At 40.6% G+C, this 12,498-nt stretch overlaps 1 protein-coding gene across 2 annotated transcripts; it reads right to left on the bottom strand.

The window, feature by feature from the left end:
• Positions 1-537: 537 nt before the first annotated feature.
• On the bottom strand, positions 538-12,254 carry ENPP5 (ectonucleotide pyrophosphatase/phosphodiesterase family member 5). Of its 2 annotated transcripts, none has more exons than XM_061196124.1 (4): positions 12,191-12,254; positions 8,659-9,522; positions 7,008-7,184; positions 538-3,217 (listed from the first exon to the last, which is right to left on the bottom strand). In XM_061196124.1, exons 2-4 carry the CDS (start codon positions 9,485-9,487, stop codon positions 2,790-2,792), a joined length of 1,434 nt encoding a protein of 477 aa, XP_061052107.1. In that variant the 5' UTR covers positions 9,488-9,522; positions 12,191-12,254; the 3' UTR covers positions 538-2,789. The 2 variants fall into 2 exon arrangements, with proteins under 2 accessions (XP_061052107.1, XP_061052106.1); XM_061196123.1 differs by having other exon boundaries at positions 12,063-12,244.
• Between the last annotated feature and the right edge of the window lie 244 nt (positions 12,255-12,498).

The raw sequence follows: 12,498 nt of genomic DNA, 5'->3' as shown, positions 1-12,498 counted from the left end.
TGGGTTTGATTATCCCTGTTATACTTGCTTCATTAAACTAGCGTTGTAGAAAAAAATGCATGAGTTTTTGAGGTGAATATAACATTGATATCAAACCTGATAAAAACAGCATTAAAAAAAGAAAACTATAGATTTTCTAGAAATAGGTTCTTGTAAGAAACTGAAACTAATAATAGAATCGATCCTAATTTTACTTAAGAGGACAGAAAGCATTTTGAAAAGCAATTTTCAACTTAAATAGCAGGTGGCAAAGGGAGAAGAAATTGCAAAATACATGCTGAACAAGAAAAATCGTATCAACTAATCAACTTCAAAATAGCCGACAGAGGGTGTAAAGCAAACATGTCAGTGTTGTGAGGGGGGGATTCCATTGCTCGGAACTTTTAAAAGTTCTTACTTACAGTTAGGAAGATTAGCTGGTCTACATGTTATTTCTATGTGCTAATTTGTGTTGACTGCATACAAAGTTTGACCACAGACATGCAGATAAAACCAAAACAACAATGAAACTATCGAAAAATGATGAGTGACTAGATATTTCCCCAGCAAAGTTTAAAATTTTATTTTCCTTCAGGTAAACTCTCCTGCTGATATTTTACAGGAAAATAAGTACCTGTAGATAAAGGAAACCATTCAATAATCAAATCTTCATATCAGAATTTTAATGATTTCATCAGTGTTACAGAATCTACTCTCTTCTTACTACTAAGGTAATAGCACCCTCTAAAATGAATTTAATGCAACAATTAGTTTAAATATACAGATAGCACTTGAATAATAATGCTTTTAAATAGACCAATTTCATCTTTCAGTCATTAGATTGGCATCTCAATAACGCAGATAAGTTCATCGCTACAAAGCAAGCCAACACGAGTGGTCACACGTAAAATGTCTAATCCAGAGTTCAGACCTCTTGAGGAGTTTGGTATCTACCATCTCACTTCTCAGCTTTTTAATCTATAGTACATTTCCAGCGATTCCATTCTATCCCATTTAGAGGTTGTATTAATGACATGAGAATTAAGTGCTAACATTGTTTACTGGTATCATCATTTAAAAATAATTCATTCACCTGATTTTAGGAAGCACTTCAATTATATTTTTCACTATGCCACTTTTGTTCTTTACATCTAGTTTATCCTTTCTGGAATACCTTTACCACTTTACCTACTTTTAGCGAGTTGGTGCATGAATATACACAAAATCAGTATTTTCTATGGGCCACGTGTCTATAAACTGGTTTCTATTTTCTTCAAGGAAAGCTATTCTTTCCAGGGCTTCCTCTTTCCTCTAAGAAACCATAGGTAACGCTACCCTCTCCCTAACCAGCTTACTTAAGAGATCTAAGGCACAGCTTTCCATGATGGGATTGGGGAGCTGAGATGACCAGGCAGGTGAAAAAACCTACCCAGGAGGTAAAGTCTATTTGTGAACCTGGATTCATCTTTGATTCCACTGAGCATTTGGTGAGTGGATATTCAGATATTTCAGGAAACAAGGCTATAATCTCAGCTCCTCTTGTTTCAATCACCTGTTACCTCTAGGAGTTTCACTATTTTTTGCCACCAGGCACCCTTTAGCATTGTCCTGGGTACATTGCAAACAACAATGGTCCTGCCTAATTTTTTTCCCCAAGTTTCTGTCTAATTTTTTTTCCCCCAAGCTCTACACGGTTCTTTTCAAGGATTGCGTGGCCTACATTTTCCCTAACGTAGTTTGTGCTCTCTTGCAATTCTGGACCTTCAAATGCTGAAATCTAAAAGATGCTTGTGCTCTGTCACTACAGATTACCAGAAAGAAAACATTGTTTTATCTAATCTGATTTTTTAATGCGATTAATAGTGATTTAGTTTTCAAGGAAGCAAATAATTACAGAGCAAGAGAAGATATTGCTGAGATGGTGCCTGATGCCTTCTACTCAGACGAGTGCTAGACTCGAGAGGAAAGAAATGTATATTCATGGTGTCTTATTTTTTTTTTTCAAGCCTACAGAGTAGAGGTCTCATGGTGTCTTACTATTAAAATCAGAGTAAAATGACTAATCAGGAAACAGCAATAATGAATTTCACGATGGAAACAACATACCTGGAATGAATCCGTCAGTATTTGGATCTCTTTTTTGGGGGAAAAATAAAATGAAAACCCATGTCCATTGGAAAGAAATATGACAAGGAGTGCCCACAGATGCACCCTGCTGTTGGGAATGCATCTCTCCAAAATTCAATGTTCCAAGGTCATCACATTTCATTTTCAACGGTTTTCACTTTCTTCATGTTCTCCCAATTTAAGAAGATAGATAGATTTCTACAGTATTCAGGAATTATTAGAAATTTCATTCCGTTTGAACAAGGAATAACAGGTATTCTGGGACATGGGTGCAAAAGTTGGCTTTTTCAACCGAGTTATCAGACGTAATTGTCAATAAAGTGCATTTCACATAAACGTACCCATTAGGAGAGTAATTTAAAGTGCAATATGTAAAGTACTTCAAATAGTGCAAAGTTGTTAAATATAATACATTGTATGTGCCAAATCCAAATAAAGCAGGATCTTACCTACCAGAAGCCAGAGAGGACAATGGAAACATACTTCCCCATCTTTCATCCTTTGCAGGTATGTGTATTTTGGTCCATGTGCATGGTGTGCATGAGTGTGTGTGTGTGTGTATGACTGCCTCTGCATACGTACGTAACTGCTTAATGGTCTGTGCAAATGTTTGAAGCTGGTTTCCTAGAATTTGGAACCTTTAAACACTGACATAACTATGCAATCTCCACATCAAAGGAGCATTAGGCTTGTAATAATGGTTGAGATATTTCAGCCTGAAAATCTGGTAAGGCAGGTATTTGACTGCGAATTAAATGTTTAATGAAAATGATTAAAAACACAATAACTATAGTGCTACCGAGAGAGACCCCTATGAAATAAGCGTACGGCTCCTCTTGTTCATTTTCTCTTGGTTTGACACTACCATGGAAGAGAGGAGGGCTCTGTGTATGAGGACTCGCTCTTGGAGTTGGTGAACTCAGCAGATCCTGGACGTTCCTGAGTGATCCGTTGTGTGGCACTGCAGTGATATTGAGGAGGTGGCAGAGCAGGGGGTACAGATCTGTTGAGTTCATGGCTTCTTTTGTGAAATTCTTTCGGAAGGCAGGACCGTGGGCTAAAAATATGGGATGCATTTCTGCTAATGCATTATCATAACCGTGGTTGCCTACTGTGAAGATAAAATGCATGAACAAGTTAGCCAACCAGATGGTATTAAAATGGAAATAATTGTATCATCAAATTGTGAACTTAAATGCAAATGTTATCTACTTGGACTTTTAAATAAAAGGGTCTTTTACAAATAATCTCTGCTGTTGTCAACACCACCATTCACTTCAGGAAACGAAAAGTCAAATGATCACAAATCTTTCTCTCCAGGCAACACTACCTTCAGTAGCACAGGAAGAAGGGGAAACAGCAAAGCTGAGGCAAGTCAGGGGAACATGAAAGTGATATTTTTTTTCGTGGCAGGTAAACTAATATTCAACACATCCTTGTTAGGTACCTACTATGTTCCAGCTTGTTCTAAAGATAAAGGGATAAAGGTGCTCTTAGTCATGAAGCCAATAAATTCATAAGTACCAATAAAAGGAGGAAAATAATAAAGGAAAACAAAAGACACCACAAAAATCAAACTTCTAGTTACAGTTACGATCTGCTATCAAAAAAGTCAGGACTTGTAGGTAAAATCTTGACTTTGGTGGTTCAGATCAGGATCCAACTTAGCGTTGCATGCTTTCGTGCGGCTACAAAGAAGTAAAAACTTTAGGAGTCTCCTGACTTATCAAGTCAGACGATGATACAAAAATGAAGGATGAAAACTCCTGCATAATAAAAGCTGCCTTTTATTTTTATTATGTTTTTGAATTTTTGAATTTTATTTTATTTATTTTTTTATACAGCAGGTTCTTATTAGTCATCCATTTTATACATATTAGTGTATATATGTCAATCCCAATCTCCCAATTCATCCTACCACCCCCCCACCCTCCCCCCCCCCGCCCGCCGCTTTCCCCCCTTGGTGTCCATACGTTTGTTCTCTACATCTGTGTCTCTATTTCTGCCAAAAGCTGCCTTTTAAAGGCATGTGCGTCTAGCATAATATCAGGGTGCTACTGCTGATGAGACCGCAACCAAAGAAAACTGAAAGGCTTTATTTTTAAAGGTGGTGAGAAGGACTAGCAAATTAGCCTCTACTGCTTGTGTTTGCTACCGGGAAATATGCAATGAGAACACAGCATTGCAAAAAAGAAAATCCTAAATTAATTCCCCTGAGAGTCATCTCCTCAAAGTAATTCCAAATCTGCCTGGCAAAATCCACCTAAAGAAGTCATTCTTAGTGCCATGATTCTTTCGAGTTTATTATTCAAGTGAAAATAACGCTGGATTTATGAATCACTAGGAATCATCTGACGGGACTGTGCTATTCTAGTTAATTAATCGATAGTAACCTTGGGAAATGTGCCATTATATAATTTGTAATTGATGGGATGACTGCTGTGCTCATGTCTATGAAAAGTTGGATCTAGAGTCTAATCATGAAGGCAAAGATCAATCATATCACACTTCTTACTAGAAAATCAGATTTGAAGTGAACTCATTATGACTTAGAAAACTTTTCCCATGAAGAGGGACTTTGTTTCATAGTGGTAGCCCCTACAATAAATGCTGGATCCAGTAGACAGTATTTAGTAATGGATGCCTAAGGGCAGAGGTTCTCAAACTTGAATCTCAAACTTGAGACCCCGGGGTAGGGGGATGGGTGCAGGTAAAAACACAGATCGCTGGGCTCTACCCTCACAGTTTCTAGTTCAGTAGATCTGGGTTGGGCCCAAGAATCTGCATTTCTAACAAGTTCCCAGGTGATTTGGATGCTGCTGGTCCAGGGAACACACTCTGAGAACCACTGCTTTTGGACATTAGGGCTGAATTCTCTGATAGAACTCAGGCTGAGAAGGACTGTAGTAGCCAGTACTTAATTATTTGTTGAATAAATAATTATGTTGAACATCATGTAACAGAAATAGGAGCACTATTAAGGTTTTCTGCTCAAAATAGGTGTGACTCATCTAGTATGTGTAGTTCACCAAACCAAAATTTCAAGAGAGCCACTTACATTTATGTTAATTGTAAATTGTAATTCAATCTCCTCAGAGATAGCAGCTCTTTTTTGAGCAACCCCTCTAACATAAGAGCTACCTGCACAATACATGAAAACCTGAACATATAAAGGTGGCAACTATTCTCCTGGCCAAGGAAATTACTTTTAAAGGCCTTCTTAAAACAGCTCTCCTGGCCTGATTAAATATTGGTTTACAGATTATTATCTATATGTAAAACCTGTTTTCAGGACCAGAACCCATGTACCTGTATGCATCTGCCAATATGACTTACATATGCTCTACAAATGCCATGGCCAGGCAACTGCTTTTCTCTTTATCAATAAACATGATGGGAACCCAATTCTAGCTAAAGGGACATTTTGTTCATCTCTTATATGTATCAAGGACCAGTGCCTAAAAGAACATTTCTATATAGTGTTGACACCATGTGCTTGCTTCAACATTCAAGTAACAGAATGGAAACAACTCCCAGTGAATTGATTGGTAGTGCATGTTAATATCTCTATCAGCTGGGAAAGTGGAACCCATCCAAGAGAGAGAATTTCAGATGGGGGCTAGTTACAAAAGTGCTGAAGCTCAGAAGCAAACATGGGATGGCAAGGTTACCCAGTGAGTAGAACAGTGGGAACCTCCCATGGTCCCCAGGGCTGGAGGGACAGAAGGAAGAAGTAGTGTCCCCAGAACCCCAAAGCCAGGACTACCCAGTAGGCACTGAGGCCATAGAGCAGGAAGTCGTCCAGAGCTGGGATCACAGAGGACATGAAGTCACTGTTAGAGACACAGCCTGGGGCAGAGAGAGTGGGGGGAAAATACCCTGGCTTTCTCCCAAACTCCAGCCTTCCACACTCCTGCAAAGGTCCTCTATTGGCCAAACTGAACCAGAAACCAGTTCGCAAAGGAGCCTGGGAAATTTAGTCTGTAGGGATCTGTCACTGCTGATACAAAGCAGAGCTGGGTAAGGGCGGGGAGTTTGAGAGCAAATATGCAAATAACAGGCAAAATAAAAATGAGTGAAATCCTGTGGATGACTTTTCCATTTGACTAACTTGTTAAAAGCTATATGAGAAGGGAAAACTACACTTAAGGATAGCAGGGGGACCTCCCTGGTGGTCCAGTGGTTAAGACTCTGCGCTTCCAGTGCAGAGGGTGCGGGTTTGATCCCTGGATGGGGAGCTAAGATCCCACAAGCTGCGTGGTGTGGCCAAAAATAAATTTTTAAAAAAAGGATAGCAGGAAGCTCTTTATTTTGCATGCTTTCATTTTAAATAGGATTTACATTATATTCTAAATTTATTCAATGGAAATATCTCCAAAATTATACCACTAGGTATTCATTAGGAAAATATATCTTGATATATTTTTATCCATGCCAATATGCACTTCTTTTCAGAAATGTTTCCAAGGTGTAAAGCAAAGCTGGCCTATATTTGGTAGAGCCAAAAGCGCAAAAGAAACTAGAAAGCTAACAACTGAAAAGAAAAATAGAGATTAAACTCTTGAAAACAGATGCAGAAAATGATTCAATTTATAAAATTCAGTTAGGTTTTCCTCTGGAACATAATGGTTATAATAAGCAGTACAGGGCACTGTGCTTATCTTTGGTCTGAAGGCTTCAAGAGAAGTAAATGTTCCACTTTTAGGAGGTTACCTCATTTTAAAGCCCCAATAAATCTTTATTGGGATCTTTATTGGATCTTTATTTAGCTATTAATGTGTGACACTAGCTAGTTATTCGATCGTAAACGGACTGTTGAATATGGCAGAAACAACTCCCACTTAGCCTCCACTTTAGCAGACAACGATGCAGAACGGGGGGAAATACTATAACATACTCACACAGAAAGTCATCTGACTTATTCCGCAAAATATACCACCCTTCGTCAGCCACTGCGAGAACTGGCTGAATTCGACTGTTGTATTTGTAATGCCATCTTTCTGGAATCTCTTCTTTTTTGTAAACAGTCAGATTAGGATGAGCATGAGCTAGTGCTTCATAGACCTCATCAAATTTGCCTAAAAGAGAAGGATGAGGCGAGGCAGTCAGAACAAGACACTCACTGCTACAGCCAAAGAAACAACCATGGCAACAGAGGTCAATCAACGCAGACATCTTACTGACGTAGACAGCCAGCAAGTGCAAGGTAATGAAGCCTCGCCAGACAATTTAGAACTCCCACCCCCTTTGAGGAAATAATCTTGTGGGGGAAACTGAGAAATAATCTTCTCTTAAAGTAAATTCACCTTAAGAGAAGACATTTTATAGAACCAGAAATCTCTAATCCCTAAAGATTAAATACACACACACACACACACACACAGAGGTACTAATTGGTGGCACAAAGTAAAATGTCAAGGGCACTGCAACATCCAAACAAAACCAAAGAGCTAAGTTCTGGTAGTTCTGAGTACAGAGATAGAGAATCTCAAGACAAGAAAATTCGGTAAGTGGAGGGTGAGGGTTGGTGAAACGTTCTTTGAAACCCTGGAGGCGTTGCAGAAGTACTCCCTGTAACTTCAAACGCAGTAAACCTGGGCAATATCTTTATTCCTTTTCTTGTTTTTCAAATCCATTTGTTGGGGCTTCCTCCCTGCCAACAAGGGAACACCATACCAACTTGATCAGGGGAACTGAAGGGTTAATGCAACTTTCTTAACCACAAAAGATTGCTATTTTGTATTGAATTGATAGAAATGTTTGTGTGCAGCTGCACGTGCCTATTTTAACATTCACTGTTTCTTATGATCCTCTTAATTCCCCTGCGAGGGATCTAACTCTCATTTGTGAGCTCTTCAGCTTTTCAAGATCTGTTTTCTCATTTCATACCTAGACTAACCCCAGGAGGTGATAAAACAAAAGTCAGGAGTGCAAGTCTGAGTCCTGCTCTGCACTTACTTTTTGACCTGGGGATGTTAAACCTTTTGAGCTTGTTCACCTATCTTTAAAACAGAAATAATGAGAGACAGAGTTGGTGTGAGGCTTCGAGGAGAGGTTTGTAAAAAGTTTGAGGTACTGTTACTTCTTCCCCTGTTTACAGATAAGAAAATTAAATCTCAGGACGACCAAAACTCTCTCCTTCCTGTACCCCACTGCTTTCCTATTAAGCAGGTCCTAACTAAGGATCCATTGAAGGCTTTAGGGCTTCCATAAAATCACTGTAACTGCAGGCACATTTTGTATATATCTTCCCATCTCAATTTCTCTGAGAATGGAGGCTGTAGCTTTCACCATATCCAATGACTCCAAAATGGTTAAATGCGACTACCATAAATACATAGAGAGAGCATCAGTTTTAAGATTCTAGCAAAAAGTGAAAAATCAGACTCTGAGAAAAGAGAGTTTGTCTTTTCAGAGACTAAGGATTAAGTCCCAGAATATTACCATGACAAAGGCAAGCACACTTGAAAGACACAGAAACAAAAATCCCCCACTCAATCGCACTGGGCACAGGCAGACCCGGCCCCAGACCACCAGTCTGTTCAGACTTACCTTCTTTGGGCAAGACGGCTGCCACCGGTGATTGGTCAATCAGGGTATAGTGGTCTTTATCCAGATACTGGTCAAGCTCTATGATCCTTTCCTCAGAACACTGCGTCATTCCGTGATCACTTGTGATGATTAGGTTCAGAATGTTCCACAACTTTGCCTTTTTCAGCATTCGTATGAGATACCCTAACTTCTGGTCAATATCTGAAATGACAGGCCCCATGAGTGGGCTGTCTGGTCCCAAATGGTGGCCCATGTCATCAGGTTCTTCCCAATAGAGAAGACCAAGATTGATGGGCTCTTTCGATGTAAACCATTCAATAATTTTGGCAACTCTCTCTTCAAATGAAACGGACTCATTGTAAGGCATATAGTAAGTAGGAAAGCTTTTATGTATTTTGACATCTGTTCCGGGCCACATGGCTGCACCACTCGTATGTCCTGCCCTCTGATTCGTGATCCATATTGGCGTCGCTTCTTCCCAAAACTCAGAATCATAAATGTTCATATTATCCAAGGAGAAAGATTTGTTCAGAACAGGATCAAACATGTCATTTGCCACAATGCCATGATTCTCGGCAAAGAGGCCAGTTACCAAAGTATAATGGTTAGGGTAGGTCTTTGTAATAAAAATATTAGTAACTTGCTTCACATGGACACCATATTTAATAACATGATGAAAATTGGGTGTTGGAACTCTGTATAAGTAATCCCAACGTAATCCATCAAATGAAACTAGTAGAACCTTTGGCTGGTCTGGCTGGAGAGAAAATGTAATTGAAAGTGTCAATGCAGCAAGTATGAAGGACACCCAGAGAAGTTTTGAAGTCATTTTCAAAGTACTTGATCAGTTCAGTGTAAGATAATCTGTTTAAGAAACACATAGAAGTTAATGGCAATAATTTTGTTTTGTATACTTTACCCAAAATGGAGAGGGATGGTGCTTAGTAATCCCAGTTATATCATAAATCACAGCCTGGAAGGATTATGCTGCAGAACTTCGTCTTAAACAAGAGACCTGGGGCTCCCTGTATAAATAAAGCTAAAAATTATATTTGCATTTTAGAAACTGTTTTAGTTTCTAAGAATTTATTGAAACATTCCTCAAAGAAATTATTTAAATAAGCTCCTCAAATATCATTTTAGAAGATGATATAATTTACGTACAACTTTTCAGAAACATTTTCAGGTTGACTCAGACTTCTGACTCCTGGTCAGAAACATTTATACAGTCAAATACCTGTGGGCATATTTATCATTATGGTTAGATGGGCTATAGGAACCTAGCAACAAGCAAATTTGCACTAGCAAATTCAAAAATAATACTTTTTAAAAGTACATGTGTACACCTCTGTTTTTCAAAGGCAAGGCCTTATGTGTGGTCCATCATGGTAAGAGATGTGAGAGATGTCATGAGAGAGAGGAGAAAATAGATTAACTTGGTATCCTGAAGTGACAAAATTTGTGACATTCAAATATATTTGTGAAATGTAATTTGCATTCATGTATTAATAATCAAAGCATAGCCTTCTTTAAGCAAAACAATTAGATTCTGAACTAAGTATAAACTGAAACATAATTCTAAAATTTGATGTTGACCTTCCTAATCTTAAAATTCATCAACATTTAATCTTATCAGTGATGTGTGTAGAAAAGGCACTTCCCAGGATTAAATAATCTCTTGGGATCAAGGTTGTTGTTATTGTCGTTGGTAATCTGTCTATATTTCTAAAAAGCTTTTATTCTATTCAAGAAAGCTAATAAGAGATAATATGAAAAAACAATACATATGTAAATTTGGTCAGTTCCCATTGGGTTTGCAAATCCAGTAAGGATCTTTTGTTCTCTCCCTCTGCTGTCCATTCTTGCATGAAGGTATTTATAAGCCCACCGAAACCTGGATCTAACCGTATTTTGTGCCAAGAAATCTCTTGAGGGACTACCCTGGTGGCGCAGTGGTTAAGAATCCGCCTGCCAATGCAGGGGACACGGGTTCGAGCCCTGGTCCAGGAAGATTCCACATGCTGCAGAGCAGCTAAGCCCGTGCACCACAACTACTGAGCCTCTAGAGCCCGTGAGCCACAACTACTGAAGCCCGCATGCCTACAGCCCGTGCTCCACAACAAGAGAAGCCACTGCAATGAGAAGCCCGCGCACAGCAACAAAGAGTAGCTCCCGCTAGCCGCAACTACAGAAAGCCCACGCACAGCAACAAAGGCTCAACGCGGCCCCAAATTAAATAAATAAATAGATAGATAGATAGATAAATAAATAAATTGATATTAAAAAAAGCAATCGAATTCAGCTTTTGACATCTTCCTAATTTAAATATGCTGAAGACATATTTAAACCTCAAAATTAGACCCTGTCTTGCCTTGCTGTAAGTGCAGGTAAATAAAAACTGCTTGGCATGCTTGCTTTGCTATCAGGGGCAAGAATTCTGTTTTGTTTTTTAATTGATTTCAGCATACCTAGAACTGAAATTGTTGCTTAAACTGAAATTGTTTTAGGTATTGGTCTCCAGACAATGGTTCAAAAATTAAATTTAAAAACTATTTCTCAAACAGCACTAAACTTTCCAAACCTGGAAGGAACGTGAATAATCAGTTCCCATAAGGAACTGCAAATATACTTATTAACATTTCTGGCTAAGAATGGTGATCCTTTTCTCTTTCTCTCCTTCACCTTCCTAACACAAGGAAGGATACTATGAACGAAATACAATTTAAGGCTAAAAAAGAATCAACTACATGAAACATCTGATTTTCCTCTATTTTAATAAATTAATTCAGCAACTGTGGTAAGCAGGAAAGAACTGCTTTCCTGGGACAAACGAAAATAAACAAAGGCTAAGTGTTGCCTCAAGCTTAGGAATGTTTGGTAAGAGGAACCAACATCATCACATCGATGACATAAAGCAACAGACTGGGAAGTGGGGGTAGGGATGGAAGAAGATCTGATTTCTTTCTTCTCCACGCACAAAATGCTGCACTGCGCCGTGGAATCCCTAGCTCTGGGTCCAGATTTCACTGAGCTGCTTTCCAGTACCTCGTCCCCTCCAACCCTTCCCCCACAGACAGCATTGGAAATCTGGAGGGACAGGGCGCCAAGAAACGAGAGGGAGGAAACTGAAGGAGGGGTAGGTGTGTGTAGAGCGAATATACATCAAGAGGAGGGTGATGCATCGCCCCATCTTCTTCACCGGGATTCCATCCTAGCTCCTGGAAGGATCTCGGGGTAGGGTACGTTCCCAATTCGCAAACCTCCCGCCCACCGAGGCTGGCAGATCCCCTAACGTGGGCTCTGTGTATGTGTGCAGTGGAAACGGGTGGGAGGGTAGTTTGGGGGGCCCGCAGGAGGCGGGTGGGTCCCCGGCAGGCCAGCCTCCCACACTCCCGGACTCTTACCCTCGCGGCGATCCGCTCAGTCCGCATCTGCTTGGGGCAATGGGAGGGAGGGCCTGGAGGGGGCTCCCTCCCGCAGACCGGGGGCAATAGCGGGGAGGCGGCGGCGGCAAGGGGCGCCCCCCACGAACCTGCAGTCCCTGACCTTTAAGCCACCTCAGCGCAGAGCACCTGACCAGCACCGCAGGCCCGCCTCAGGCCCCGCCTCTTGGCTCCCATTGGCTACAGCTCCCATTGGCTATGGTTCCTGCTGGGGTGGCGGAGCAAAAGCCGGGCTCCTGGGATCGCTGCCCCGCCTGTCAATCAGCGGGAGCGGGGCGGGCGTTGGGGGGGTTCGGAGGATGGATGGGGCGGGAGCAAGGGGAGGCGTGGACCCGGCCGGGAGGCCCGAGGGCGGGGAGGCGAAGGCGCCGGGCGCTCGCTAAGGTCTTCTTTGTCG

The sequence above is a fragment of the Eubalaena glacialis genome, chromosome 7 (genome assembly GCF_028564815.1).
Source record: "Eubalaena glacialis isolate mEubGla1 chromosome 7, mEubGla1.1.hap2.+ XY, whole genome shotgun sequence".
NCBI classification, from domain to species: domain Eukaryota; kingdom Metazoa; phylum Chordata; class Mammalia; order Artiodactyla; family Balaenidae; genus Eubalaena; species Eubalaena glacialis.
Note: the sequence above shows the minus strand (reverse complement) of the source record. Positions and strands in the feature narration are given on the sequence as shown.